The 14985-nt window shown below is 37.4% G+C and overlaps 1 protein-coding gene across 2 annotated transcripts; it reads left to right on the top strand.

Annotated features, from left to right (window-relative positions):
• The first annotated feature begins 1413 nt into the window (after nt 1-1413).
• On the top strand, nt 1414-14962 carry LOC110048757 (uncharacterized). 2 transcript variants are annotated; one of them, XM_089298594.1, is made up of 9 exons: nt 1415-1550; nt 2956-3129; nt 3997-6257; nt 6980-7046; nt 7431-7499; nt 8841-8915; nt 9618-9866; nt 11120-11250; nt 13670-14962. In XM_089298594.1, exons 1-9 carry the CDS (start codon nt 1464-1466, stop codon nt 13722-13724), a joined length of 3168 nt encoding a protein of 1055 aa, XP_089154720.1. In that variant the 5' UTR covers nt 1415-1463; the 3' UTR covers nt 13725-14962. The 2 variants fall into 2 exon arrangements, with proteins under 2 accessions (XP_089154719.1, XP_089154720.1); XM_089298593.1 differs by lacking the exon at nt 13670-14962 and having other exon boundaries at nt 1414-1550; nt 11120-11960.
• Nucleotides 14963-14985: the final 23 nt, after the last annotated feature.

Genomic DNA, 14985 nt, shown 5'->3' with positions numbered 1-14985 from the left:
GTTTCACTGACAACGGCATTATCCATTTTGCGGCAACGTTTTTATGTCTAAATTACCCTCTTAATCACGACCTGAGCAATGTGTACGAATGACTGTCTGCTAACAACTTTACCCTAAATTTGACAAAAGCTAAGTTTATGCTTATTTCACCAAGGCAGAAGTTATCACAATTTATGGAAAGTCCCTCTCTTACTAGCTATAAACGAGAACGCAGTAGAACAAGTAACCTCCGCTAAATCCCTTGGAGTTTATGTCGGTGAAAATATAAACTGGGAGTGTCATATTGAAAATATCTCTAAGAAGATAGCTTGTACCATTTGTGCAATTAAACGAATTCGGAATCTCACTCCATTTAATGTTTTAATTAAAGTTTATAATATCCTTGTTCAACCACATTTTGATTATTGCAATGTAGTGAGTGGTAACTGTAACAAGGGTCTTTCTGAAAAACTGCAAAGGCTTCGAAATCGCACAGCTCGCACCCTAATGTCTGAGGGTTATGATAGTAATTTGGATGATTTGTTCCGGGCACAAGGGTGGCGAAGACTCTACTATCAAAGATTGGAACGGAAGTCTATCCTAATGTATAAAACATTAAATGGTATGACACCTGGTTTTCTCAGATCAAGATTCGTATATCGTGACAACGTAAATGCTTATCGTTTAAGGAATACCGAAAGCAAATTAGTTCTTCCACAACCTCGACCTGATTATCTTAAGAGAAGTTTTTCGTACAGCGGAGCTCAGTTGTGGAACAACTTACCTATTAGACTTAAGACAAGCATCTTCACTGACCGATTTCAAATCTAAATTAAGTCGCCACATTTTAAAGTAATATCTTAATTTTAAGTAAATTTTTAGACTCGGCCTCCATGAAAAGCAGTTTTTTTTAAAATTTTTATTGTAGTTAGGCAGATAGGTAGATAGTCCAGTAACTTTGTTGACTAATGGAAAAACCGTGTATAAATAAAGTTATCTTATCTTATCTCTTTAAGAGCCGCCCTCCCACCCCCACCCCCCATGTTTCAAAACGCTCCGCCGCCGGAGGGTTAACAATGGAAAGGTGAACATAACTGGTTCGAGTGGCCGTATTAACAGGGTAAAATTATAGCTTGTTTTCACGTTACGTTATCAAAAATGAAGAGCCACGAAAGATTTTATCCTCATCAGGCATAAGGATTATACAGGTCGGAGTGTGGCCGTTGGCCGTATTAACGGGTTGGCCAGATTAACAGGGTTTTCTTATAACAACATGTATGGGCGTTTTGCTGGGTCCAAAAAGACTGGCCGTAATCACGAGGTGACCGTAATAGGGCGGGGTTCTACTGCGAAGGAATGCTCTAAGAAGAAAATTCTGATGAAACAACATAGAAGCGAGGCGATTTTTTATCGCAGGCACAAAATTTTGGTCAGCAATACGCTAGAGTATGCGCATACGATGTTGATGTCTTCATAGTGGGGCAATGGCGACGGAGTCAAACGCGAATGATATCGCCGATTTTGATATAGATGAAGTTATAGATTGGGACAAGCACGATATTCCTTCAAAGGTCTGTTAGGTGTACTCTTAGGTAGCCTTTTCGCCACGGAAATGAAAAATTTGCCAAGAAATAAATCGGTAACACTCGATTGAAGTTGAGCGCACCCGAGACCTTGTGGAAAAATGTAGTAAGCGTACATCCAAGCCCTTGAGGAATCCTGTAAAGTACAAGTGGCTGTCATATCGAGAGAAAGTCCCGTGGAAGGTGTTAACGATGTGATAGTTAGCATGGGTTTTTTCGTAATTGCTGTTCTATTTTTTTTTTTTCGAATCTTCGACCTGATGAGCTTACGGGTTCCATGCTTGTGAGCATGTGATTGTGTATAACATTTAAAAGGTTGAGCTTATTAGCTGAGGTACGATGGTTTGAAAATAGGAAGAAAGCAGACCTGTTGAAGTCGTCTCGTTATCAGCAAAAACTTGATCTGAGTCGAGAACATTCAAATTAACTTTCGAAATTTTGTTAACGGGCCCAGTTCAATATGGAGCTGTCCAACAGGCAACCGCAGAGACAGCTGGTGTTGTTGATGAAGTTGTAAAGGCTTCAATACTACGAGTACTTAAACAGTGAACTTGCAGGTACTTTCATCGAAGGAGAGCCGAAATTATACGAAGTTCAACTGCTCTATAAAAACGCAGGAAGAAGGCATTGATGGCGTTATCATAGTGCTCACAGCTGGGCTTTCAAATTAACAACGTGCGATGAATAATTCATAACCACATCTACGGTTTGAGCTTTATCATGGCTCGCTGAATTTATCAAATTATGAAATTGAATTTACTGATAATTTTCGATTCGTAGTTGGGTACAATTGTATTTTTGTTCACTAATCGCATATCGTAAGCTCTTATGTTTTGAAATGAAAATGAAACTTAACGTAGTTTCTTCTTTGTGTCGTCAACTGAGTTAAGCTTCAGTACGCAGCTTATTTTTGGGTTTGGACAGGTAATCTTTCTTTTAAGTGAAGTTCTTGGTTTTTAGTTTTGTTACTTCATCAAGTGTTATACCCTGGCGATCTTTTTGTTGACCGGGTGTTATGTAATTAACATTGGAAAGTTGATGAAAACTCATGCAACAGGGGATGGTTTATGTGTAAATTTTTCAAAACGTCTTTGGTGTTTTAATAGCATCAGGCTCTAAGCTACAAGATATCTTTTTGCTATTTTCTTTATAAAAAATTATGAAGCCAACAAAGTGTTAGAATGGGGGAAGGGAGGGTTGAGATGATGTTGCATAGATGATATGTCAGTACATGAACTAAGTAATTTGCTCAAATTGTCAATACAGTAGTTCAAGTGCCAATACCTTAAGCATCTCTTGGAAGCCAGGGGAAATTTTTGCATTTTCTTTTTTAGACACAGTACAGGAAAAAATGTATTGTGTATTTTAACCTCTCACATTAACTCTTCATTAGGATATTGAGTTTGAGCAACTTCAGAGTCTGAATGTAGCAACTTCCAATGTTGCATCAACAGCCACTACACAATCGGCAACAAATCCTCAAAACAGTGGGGGAAGAGATGGATTGGTGCTAGAAAGGGGTCTGCATCACAGGGATGCTGGCACGGCTATCGTTAGCTTACCACAAGTAGGTACCATTTTGGTTCAATATAGAGTGACACATGAAAGCACATGAGTCATTGTTTTGTAAAACAAAATATCATAATGTCTCTGAGTGGATGAGTGAGAGAGTGAGTGAAAGATGCATTTATGTCACACTGATAAGACCTTGTGCCAATTTATAAAATCCATACTTTCTTTAATGTGCTCTTCCTTGCAGTATTTTCTGAAATAAAAGACATTCTCTGAGTTTCTAAAAGATAAAAGAAACACTCATAACAGTTTGGAAGAACCTATGAAAACACTCACCTTTAGCTTCCCATTATGTTTCTATAACTCTGTAGATTGATAAACTTTTTTGTTCCTTAAATAATAGTAATACAGATGCCAATTGATTTATTGATTGCAAAGAGGACTTATCTATGTGTAATTTTTAACAAAATTGATTACCGGTATTACCAACTGCCTTATAGATGATCATCTATTTTTGTTGATTGTCATCCATTTTGATCAATCATTTCCCACTTGAATTTATTCTTATTACTAACACCAAGTTAACTGTCCATCAATGCTTCGTATATTCTCTATAGTTGTAATGATTTAATGTCTGTGATGTGATGCAGTAAATTAAATAAAGTTATTTAAGAGTGGCACAAGGTTTACCATAGCACAAGAAACTTAGACACTTGCAAATACATATGTAAAGGTGCTGTTATGCATAGCATAACCCTAAGCTAAATTGGTTAAATCAATAGTAGCATTACTTTGACATTTACAAACTGTAGCCTTGTATAAGTTGGTTCCTGTTATTTTTAATAACAAAACCATGTGTTCCTACAACAACAACAACAAATTTACGATATGAATATTACAGTTATTTTTTTGTTGTTTAAAGAATCCACGATCATCTGCCATAAACCCTGTATTCCCTGGAGACACAAGCTCCTTGTTGACTGATATACGGCAGGAGTATCTTCATGCACAGAATCTTTCTGCACGTTCTAGGACACCACCAACTCCTACTTTTCCATCAGAAAACTTTGATTTACCTCCAATTACCCCACCTGGATCATTACAGACACACTCAACCTTTCCTGTGGGACAACAGCCACTAAGAATGGCTTTACTCTCGACCCTTAATAGACCTGCAACTGTCCAACCACAGCTACCCTCATTTGTGCAACCAAACCTTCCTCCACCAATGAACAATGTCAGCATGAATCAACAACTGGTGGGTGAGTCAATGGGGGAAGGTTCTAACATTGAACAACTCATTGATGAAATTGTTGAACGGGATATGCCTCAAGGTGTCAGTGAACCAATTGTTTTTGCACCTCAAGCTTCTCAACAGCAAAATCCCTCAACAGATCATTTACAGATTGCATCAAACACTGTACAAAAGGGGATTTCCCCAGTGTCTGGTTGCACAACAAGCCCAGAACTGTTAGCTGTTGTACAGACATCAAGTACCTCAGGAAAAACAACATTACCTCTAAGAGTGGTGCCAGGAGGGAGTCCTCTGAATGCCACTGGTAGTCCTGGGAGTCCATTGGCATCATCAAGAAGTCCAAGTCCCAAAGTAAAGCAAACAAACCATGCTGGAAAAGTATCTGCACCAGTTAGATCAGGAAGCCAAGCTGTGAGGCTCACACCTCCTGCTATCCAGCCTAGCTCTCCATTGCAGGCTGTAGGAGGATTATCTGCTTCACAATCAGCTGTGATAGCTGCTAGGCCTTTTTCATCTCACAGCAGTCAGGTTCTGACTAATTCACAAATGTTACAAATGGCAGTTCCAGCTGCTGTTGCATCTTCAAAGAGTCAAACTGGATCATCCCTTCCGCACATTGGAATTAACTCTCCAACATTAACTTCAAGTAATGTACCAGCTAAAAATAATGTGGATGGGGCAAATGTTAATCCTCAGGGTTCTAGGGTAATATTGTCTTCTTCTACAGTTCATTCAAGTGCCTCTCAGGCACAAGGACATAATATTGCCACGCACAATGTTGGAGTTTCTGTCACAAATTCCAATAAAGTGCCTTCTCAGAAAGCTCTACAAGGGACAAATTTAGGTGCAGCTACTGTCCAATCTAGTGGTACTCACAATCAAACGAATCCATTACAAGCTTTGGCATCCAACCCTGAACTCTTAGGTCAACTTGTAAAAGCCATTGGACAGCCAAAGCAGCAGGTATCTTCTGGGCAAGCTATGACCACAAAAGCTGGTATACAGACTGGACAACCACTTATTTGTTATGTAGTTCCACAAAATTCTGCATCTGGAGCACAGGGATCACAAGCTAAATCTTCCATTTCTCTGACAGCATCAAATCAGCCAGTGAAGATGATTCTTGTAAATGCTAATTCAGCTCTTAAATCACCTGTGTCGCTCAAACCACAACCAAACAAAATGACATTAATAAAGCCTACTAACATTGGCTTTAATTCAAAGTCCATGTTATCTTCCCTTCAGCCAGCAGAGTCTAAAGATGAACTGGAAGCAGCCTTAAATCCAAGCTTTAAAAATGTGTCTTCATTTGTTGAAACAGGCAAAATGGCTGTTAGTGGAGTTAAAAGTGAATTAACCATGTCACAAAGCAATGCTGCACCCTGTGTGCAGATGGGTTTGGCTCAGACAGTAACATCAATGCAACAGACACCACCTGGACTACTTGTGAATAATCCAAATAATAAACATAACTCGATAACTTTGGGATCTGCACAGTCAAACACTGTACCATTATCACAGACACCTTTGTCATCCAGCAGCAATGTTGTTCAAATAACGTTTGTCAATGAGGCAACAGCAATCAGTCAAGTGGTTGCTGCCTCATCTTCATCAACGTTGTCATCTTTGTCTGGTGGAGGCCACACTACATCTGCAGCCAGCACACAGTCGTCCTTGACAAGCTCAGCAGAAAATCTTATGCTATCACCACAAACAATGTCAGGTTCTACTGCAAAGGATGCAACTTCTGCTAGTCAGCAAGACAGTGATGATGAGGATGATGAGGATGATAGTACTCCTTTATCCCAGGTGGCAGAAAACTTAAAGAAGGAGGCAGGCTCCGATGACATCAAGAAGAAGAAAAAGAAAAAGAAAGATAAAGGAACTAAAAGAAAGAAGAGAGAAAAGGATAGACAAGAACTAAACAAGTGAGTGTGTAACCTATTATGGTATTCAAACATGTGCACCCATTGATTCACTGTGTTCATTATTTCTACAAGACACAACATTTGAAGGATGCTTGATCTTGTGTTCTCTCATGATCCTAATTCAGCATTACCTTAGTCAACATTAAATTGAATTGATTAGTTGATAATGAGGACTTCTCTTCTTTTGTAACAAAATTTCAGAACGAACTGACAATTTCATACTCCTTCAGATGGATAGGAATGGTTTAGAGATCTATTATGTGGGAACAAGTAAGACCACAGTCAAAATTGTGTTACAATACTTGTTTCCACATACATGTATTTTACAACAACTATTGTGAACCCTTATAATTTCCATGATATAAATCACATTCTAGTGTAGTTCTTCTTACATGCAATTAGCATTAAAAATTAGTCTAGAATGTGATAGTTAGGGCTTTAATTGACATTTTCAGCGGGAAGGCAGTTGGTTTTCACAGGTAGGCAAACTGTTTGAACTGAACTTTATCAGGAAACTTTCTTCCAGATGGTCAAACCAGGCAGGGAAATCAGCATCTTAGCCAATCAATTTGCTAGGTGACCAACCCTTATGAAACCCCTGGATAGATGTACAAGTTTGACATTCACAGCACACGTGCTACATTTTCAGACAAATAAATCATTCATTTGTGTAGTTATTTGATAGATGCATATCTATAATGGTTCTGGTTCTTTAATTTTAGGCCTCTTACAGCTTATGAGCTCTTCTTCAGGGAAACGCAATCAACCATACGTTCAAAGAACCCTGCAGTAAGTACACTTGGCATTCTTCCCACAATCCTTATCACTTATCAAACAAATGTCCATGTCAGATCGATTAAGAAATATCTTAATAATTGTCTAGTGAAAACTGAAACCATTGTTACAGTAGTATTATTTTCACTTGTTTTTGGTGAGCAACACACTAATCAAGATTATGATGTAGTACTGCCCAACATCTACTTGCAGCATTTCACGTACAATTTGTCTAGTTAAGTTTTATATACTGGCTATGTGACCAGATCATAAATGAGCAGTTTCTGTAATATTTATTGTGGACTATATTGTGTTACATACGGCATTTAACTCCTAAACAGTGTTGTGTATGATTGTGTACGTGTAATGTCTAATTTGTTGATGTAAAATATTTTACAGGTACAGTTTGAAGACATCAAGAAAATTGTTGACCAGTTATGGGAAAATTTGAATGAAAATCAAAAAAAGGTATGACTGCAGCAGAAGCATATATACATGTATTATATCTACAAACTGCCATGAAAATGTAGATTTTAGATGACATTATTTTCTTGTACATGTAACTTGTCAGCTAAACACTGAGTTTATTGGCTGATAGAACAAATAATTTTCTTTAGGGGTGATAGGGGTGGAAGCAACTTCTCATACATTCTCCTAGATAAAATCCAAGCCAAGCTTTTGCAACCCTTACCCTCTCCCTCTTCCCCCACCCAATCATGTCAGTCATGTGCTACTCATCATGATCAGTCCTCATCATGCCATTGGACGCATAAGGTCTTAATCGGGACACTCCCAATAAAATTACTAATAAATTAAGTTAAGTTAAGTTAAGTTAAAAGTTACCTATCACTATCACTGTATCCTTCTGAAGTCTGCTCAGTGTAATTTTCATCCTGGAGACTTTCTTTTTTCTAAGCAACAACCCTGGATAGAAACAACCTTATAAACCCAATGGTGGATGGGGCAGTAGTCTGTACTGTCCATATCAGACAGGGCACATGGGGCATGATGAGGGAGCATTGGATATCACTGGGTTGAAATAATGTTTGATTTCTTGCCACCTTGTAAAGGCTGCAGAAAAAAAAAGAAATGTTAACTAGCTTTCTTGTGCATAAGGAGCAGATGATTTCCATCTCTTTCTAGGTTAAAGTATAGGGAACATACAATCTGGTTGAGTAGGATGAGAGTAAATGAAGGAGTAAAAAGAATGCATTTAGTTGACCTTTGTCCCCTGTTGTCACCTCTCAGGTGAATTTAGAGGGAAAACAGCTTCCTTTAAGTCCTACAAAAAATTATAGTGTTGAACTGATACCTAGGCATCTTTTTGCGGTCCAAAATTTTTCTAGCTTTGATATATAATTTGACAAGGGAAGCAACTCTCTGCTCTCTCATTGTTTTGAAATACAATCCAAACTTTGCTCAGATCTCTAAATTTCTTACTGTAGCTTCCATGAAACCAGGCAAACAAACAACAAAGTCAAGAGTTTTTTACAACTTGGTCAAATTTTTAATCAATTTTTGCTACATGATAGTACCATTACACATGCCCCCTCCAGCAGAGGCTCCCCCTTCTGTGTGAAGGGGCCTAGGTATGAGTTCAGTACTGTAGTGTTTTGCAACACATGTAGGTAGTAGTTTTCCCTGTACGTCTGATGACAACCGGAGACAAGGTAAACTATTCGTTCTTTTTATTCCTTTGTTTACTCTTATCCTGCCTAACAATAATGTATAGTTGCTTCCGGTGGGTTAAGTGTGATTTAGAGGCAACCTTTGTTTATCATGGTATTAACAAGTTAACTATATTTTTAGAGTTTGCAAGAGAAAGCACAACAGGATTACCAAAAATTTCAAGAAGAACACAGAGCTAAAAAGTTATTACAAGAGGTATATACTCGTCCATGTGTGAAACCCAAAGAGTATCCGACTTGGGCATCTGTTTTGGAAACCATAAAATCCTGGATGTTTATTAAGTTTAAAATCCTGAATGTTCTTGTTTTCCTAATCTAGAGTTGTCTGAAAAGGTAGAATGTAAATGGATGCAGATGTTTACATATGGTGGAGTACGTATGGGTTATTGACCAAGTGTAAGGTCAAGATGGCTGGATATTGGCCAAGTTCTTATTTTGCGTGTTCATGGACCGAAACGGAGTCAAGGTCCATAAACTTGCAAAAAAAGAACGAAGCCAATATCCAGCAATCTTGACCGAACAAGCTTGGTCAATAAAGGATTTATTGTATGGCTTTCGGGAAATTTTTGGTGCGGAACACGGCGGGTAGTCCCGAGCAGGCAAGATAGCTCCATCTTGCCCGCTCAGGTAGCCAATCACAGTGCAGGATTTGATTCATCTTGCCCACTCACGGAGCTAGCCATATAATAAATTACCAAATTCCCAAAGCAATGAATCAATAAAAGAACAGCCATCATTACTAGAAAACATGTTGACAGGGGATCTAGTTACAAGTTGGTTCCATTGTATATTAGTTCAAGTTCATTATTGATATCTTAACACCACATTGCGTAGAACGATGTGCATGTTGTAAAACTGTCTGTAAGAATTACAAGTCCTACAAATGTTTCTCCTTCAGGATGAACCTGGACCAAAATTGAGGAAAGTTGATAAAATGGATATTACTGTAGTACCCAGTGGTGCACCTGCTTCACTGGAAAGTAGCAAGGATTCTACTGCACCTGTAGCTTCTGGCAGTAAACCCTTAGGGCGTGCTCAAAATCAAGTTCCTATGGCTGGGAAACCTGTGGCAACTGTACCTCCAATGGCAGCTAGCAAGACAACTACTAATACAGTTTCTCAACCAGCAGTTCCAACCAAGCCTAAGGTGAGTGTGGAGGGTTAACCAGTAGCCAGTCACAACAGACTGAAACATTGAATACTCTCATGTGTGTCTCCGCTCTAAAAAGCCCATCCAGATAACATCAAACCAGCTTGCCAACGGGCTCCAAGTGAGGAAGGGGAAAAAATTCAGCGAGCAAATTGAGTGAATGGGCATGAAACTGAAGAATTCAGAAAGCGAAGTGATCGGGGCATGACTGGGGAGCCTGTAGACGTTGTTTGTGATGTGCCTATCCACCCTTGGTGATTAGCCTGTAACAAATCAGTCAGTGAAGTAATTAGGCCAGCCAAGAAGCTACGTTTTCTCTTCTTGACAGTTCTAATCGACCTTATCAAACAGCCGGGCCCAGCATCATAATATAGAGTGCAAGTAAGCAACATGCTCACGGAATATTTCAAACTTTGTCCCTCCAGAGCTAATACTTCGAGAGCTTAAAACATATTTTGCAATACTGAAATGAGCCTAAATAAATTACAAGCACATGGCAAATGATAGAGGTGTAAAACCCTGTGAAGCAACATGCAAATAGCAGTGGAAAGTCCGGAAACCATACCTTTGACCTCTAAAAAAAATTGCTGTTAATGGCACAGCCAAATGGCTCCAGACTACTTAAAATTCCTCCTCATAACACAGCATGAAGTACCCTTCAGAATCATGTGTGAAATACCAAAAGGTTGAGGGACCAAAGGTTAAAAAAGAACAGCAAATGCACAAATGTCACGAATTGTAGGAGTTGCATGGGGCGGTCAACCTTATTTTACAAAGATCTGTCAAATATTTATCTCTACGATGTCATCAATCAGCGATTTATCCAATCAGATCATGATACCAGATCCTGGTATCATGGAACGGTGGCATCAACAGAAAGTCCACAGGCTCCCTTGCTTCATTCAGGCTTGCCGGGAGCCTGTTCACAGGCTAACATCATATATGCCATAAATCTGCATCAAATCGAAGGTTATATTTAACTAGTCAGAGTAACTTTTCTGACTAATAATTATCTTATGATGAATCTACACATTTCCCATGACTCCTCTACTCAAATTACTGAATTGCAATTACTGAAACTGCCAAATAATGATAATGATGATGATAATAATAATAATAATAATAATAATAATCATAACTAGTAGATTCATGGATGCACTGTAAGTCAGAAGTTTATTGAGGAGGGATATTTTAATCTGTTATGTTTTTGTTTTGTTTTTTCACTGGGTTTTTTGTTTAACTGTATACAGAAGAGTAAAGTGACAGTCAACCCAATAAGCCAGCGTATCTGTCTGTGTGATGGTTGTAACAATCCAGCACGGACAACAAAGGAGCGTGGCACTCAGTACTGTAGCAATGAGTGTATTGTCAAACACTGCAGGTATAATGATGATTGTAGTTACATTTTACATGATGCAACTGTTTTCAAAAAGCTTGACTCCTACAAAAACAAAAATGCATGGGTGACAATGCTGAAAGGATTTAGGGGTAAGAGTGGTTAATCAAATGATTATAATCAGTGTGTTTCAGCATGACAGAAGGAAACAGCACAAATGTGTGTATTCATTCTTTTTCCTTCTTGCTGAAACGCTCAGTGATCCTGAACCAAGCAATGATGAACTATCACTATTATACCTATAATACCGCCAATGTTGTGTATGCTATTTATGCTTTTCGTGGGACAAAGTTTGTTGAAACAACTGTATATATGATACACCAATATCAAGTCAGTGGCAAACTGTTTTCCATAGAACTTATGTAATACACCATCTGTTGTCCAACCATACAGTGTATGTATACATGTACTTTTCTTGTCTTAGTTACTTTACTTGTGTGATGTATTTTACTTGCTGTTTGCAATATTGGTGTTTTATTACTTGGTGTACTTAACTTTGGTATTTGAGTGTGGCATTATGTGTGCTTGGAAGTTACTTAGACTAGTATAATTTAGTTCGATTCAGGTGATATAGCAGCTGCTCATTTTCAGTTGTAATGCTTTGCTTGTTATAATGCCAGCCCACATACAAGATCTAGATTTGCTGTAGTCAGACTTTAACAAGTCTTCCCCCAAATACTAAACAAAATAATGGATTCACTAATGAAAATTTGATTATTATTATCTCTGTATTGTGAAAGTCAAAAAGGAGTGAAAACTTTGATTTGATTTTTACATGTCGATTGTGTAGCCACCAATCAGATGTGAAAGAAAGCATACAAATTAACATTGTCTCCATCAGTCAAGAAACCACACTTTAATCATTTTTCCTTTTGAAAAATAGCAGTTACCCTGTAGTTTTATAATTACTAATTAAACCTGATCTATTTGTGATGTGTGGCTCAAACCTGCATGCATGGACTTGGAGCCTAAGGCTACAAAACCAGACTTCATCCATTGCTATATTTGGTGATAAAAATTATAAAGAACCCTGATAAAGAACCTCAAACTAAAAAGATCAATTTCTGTGGGTTTAAGGTGAAAAGATTTGGATTTTGGTAAGGAGCAAAATAAATAAGGAGCAGAATATTCTCTTTTTGTAAACAATATACAACTCCTACATGTAATAATATGCGATACCGACCATATGTGAGATTTTCCCGAAATTAAATTCAAAGATTAATGTATTGTGTGCCGGAATTATGGTTTACAGTAAATAAAGTGATAGGTTAGGTAAAAAAGAAGCTTCCAGAGTACCAGGGGGAGAAAAAGTATTCAAGGATTTGGTAGAAATGCAGCAGGTAGAGACTGAGTTTGGAAAACGCCTGCCACAAGCACAATCTAATTCATGCACATTACTCATTTTCCAATGACTTCATAAAATTTGAAGGCAGGACCAGCACCATTCAGATACGCATAACGCAGTCATGTATGATAATTTTGCCCATCTTCAACGCAATGAATTCCACCGTGTATGTGATTAATAAGAAAAATTGTCTCGAACTCCAGTCTTCAAAGAAAGAGCTCAAAATACAAACAAGGTACAATCCAGATTTAAAATCATGGACAATAGTAGTCAAGATGTTAATGAGATAAGATTAATAAGGGATTTTTTTAACATTTTTTGTTACTTAAAGCACAATTACAAGAGCGATACAAACAATTACACAGTTAATTACATTAACGCTTATGCTACCCACTAACACAGTCACTAATTACAAATGTGCATTACATTACATTCACAGTCAGCTAGATCTAATTAAGGGTGTGGTTAACAGTATAAACCCATATAATAATTTGTACAGATACTTATATATCTGTATGTACAACTGCATATATAACTATTACTACCCGATACTCAGCTGTTGAGAAAAGAAAAGTTACGACAACATGTTTTGCCATTTTTTGTAATGAATAGATTCTTTATTCTTTTTTGCAATTGAAAATTCTAGTTCTCGAGTTTCGGTTGTTTTGGCCTTAAGTAAAGATAAAGATGGCTTGATATTTTTACAACGGCATAAATAAATGGTATATTTCCCAAGAATGATTATGTGATTTAACAAACAATTCCCTGGGTTGTTATTGGAAATACCAAAGAGGATTGTTACCTCATCAACCTTATAAATTTTCATATTGTAAGTATTTAACCAAGAAATAACACAAAGCCAAAAGTTTTTAATGTAGCTGATTAGAAGGTGCTCAAGAGTTTCTTCGTGATCTCCACAAAAAGTGCACATTGGAGAAGGAAGTAAATTCATTTATAGAGGATGGATTAAGACAAGCACCCCAATTCAATTCAATTCACCCCAAGTCCTTTATTAATAAATAATTTTGCATTCTCTAATGAGTTCTGTTCTCTTTTTAGAATGGCATTCACAATGTGGGTTGAACAGAGAAATGTCAAATCAGAAGCCAGTTGATGGAACGGCTAAAGCTTGGACTAGTGATGCACTTTTCAGCTTAAGACATCTCTAAAATTTAGCATTGATCAACTGCATTATTTATTAAAAATAACTACCTTATGTAAATACAACAACGTTCATCAATCCACAATCCAGGCAGCTGTTTATGAACTCTCAGTACTGTGACACTACACACTGTTTTGTAAAGCATTAGAATACTCGGCTTTCAAAATAGGTGTTCGCATTACTTTGTGAGACTGGTAAGGATCATGATGAGAATGTTACTCCTAATATAGCAAGATCATGGTGACCTCATTCACGTTGTGTTTATTTGGAAGTTTATTATTATCGGCAGTTTAATTATTTGTGTTACATGATTCTTTATTACTGGTAACTGGTACATTGTCAATTGTGCACATCTAAGTAACCAGTGGGTACATTTAACTTATACCTGCCAACTCTTATACCTTAGGTGTAAAACCATATCTGTAGGTTGAATACTTCAACATGGTGCTTCTGGACATTGTCTAATAAATTTTTTTGTGAATAGCTGAAAAGTGTGAACAGCCTTACTGACACACGCCTCTTATTAACGTAAACTTGAACCAATGTAAGAATAAAATTGGTTGTGTCATAGAGGAGTTTGTGAACTTTATGGTAGCATTAGATGTTATTAACAAGAATTTGTGGTCCGTAAAAACATTATGGGGAATAAATATCTTTGTCTTGTCAGGGTGTAAAGAAAAGCAATTTTTGTTCATGCTTTCCTGTAAGCTGTAAATGGGATGTACAAGCCTGAACTTAATTAGTCCTTCTCACTCTAGATTTTCTTACCAGCAAGATTGATTAATTTAAAATTGAATTACTGATAATATAATATTATTACTTTGATCTCATGCCTTAGTACTTCTGTAATTTGAATTTCCTCAAAAATTCTTCATTGCTAGTCAGGCAAGCAATAATATTAATGATAGAATCCAGCAGCTTGACAGCATAATCCACTAACCCCGACGTACTGGACACAACAGGACTTTCTTTGCATGCTGCTTGAGAACTCAGGAAATCTTTGAAATGTCCTATGTCCTTGGAAATCTTCAGCTGTCTTTATTCATGGTGCAGTAATCTTTCAAAATCTTGCAAATCCCAGGATAAAAATCTCACTTATTTGGATAGGAAAAGAAGTTGGCAGGTATTGTAACTAGGCTGAAATTTGTGACCAAAGTTTAAATTTTGACAAAATAAAAAAATATTCTGGAGATGTGGCTTTTAGTACTAAGAG

The sequence above is a fragment of the Orbicella faveolata genome, unplaced genomic scaffold, assembly GCF_042242905.1.
Source record: "Orbicella faveolata isolate gen_17 unplaced genomic scaffold, um_ofav_v1 contig_3, whole genome shotgun sequence".
Classification (NCBI taxonomy): Eukaryota; Metazoa; Cnidaria; class Anthozoa; order Scleractinia; family Merulinidae; genus Orbicella; species Orbicella faveolata.
Note: the sequence above shows the minus strand (reverse complement) of the source record. Positions and strands in the feature narration are given on the sequence as shown.

Coding starts and splice junctions, on each gene's coding strand:
- LOC110048757 (XM_089298593.1), top strand. CDS start 1,464: ATGGCGACGGAGTCAAACGCGAATGATATCGCCGATTTTGATATAGAT. Junction 1,551..2,955: donor AGCACGATATTCCTTCAAAG/GTCTGTTAGGTG, acceptor ACTCTTCATTAG/GATATTGAGTTTGAGCAACT. Junction 9,867..11,119: donor CAGTTCCAACCAAGCCTAAG/GTGAGTGTGGAG, acceptor AACTGTATACAG/AAGAGTAAAGTGACAGTCAA.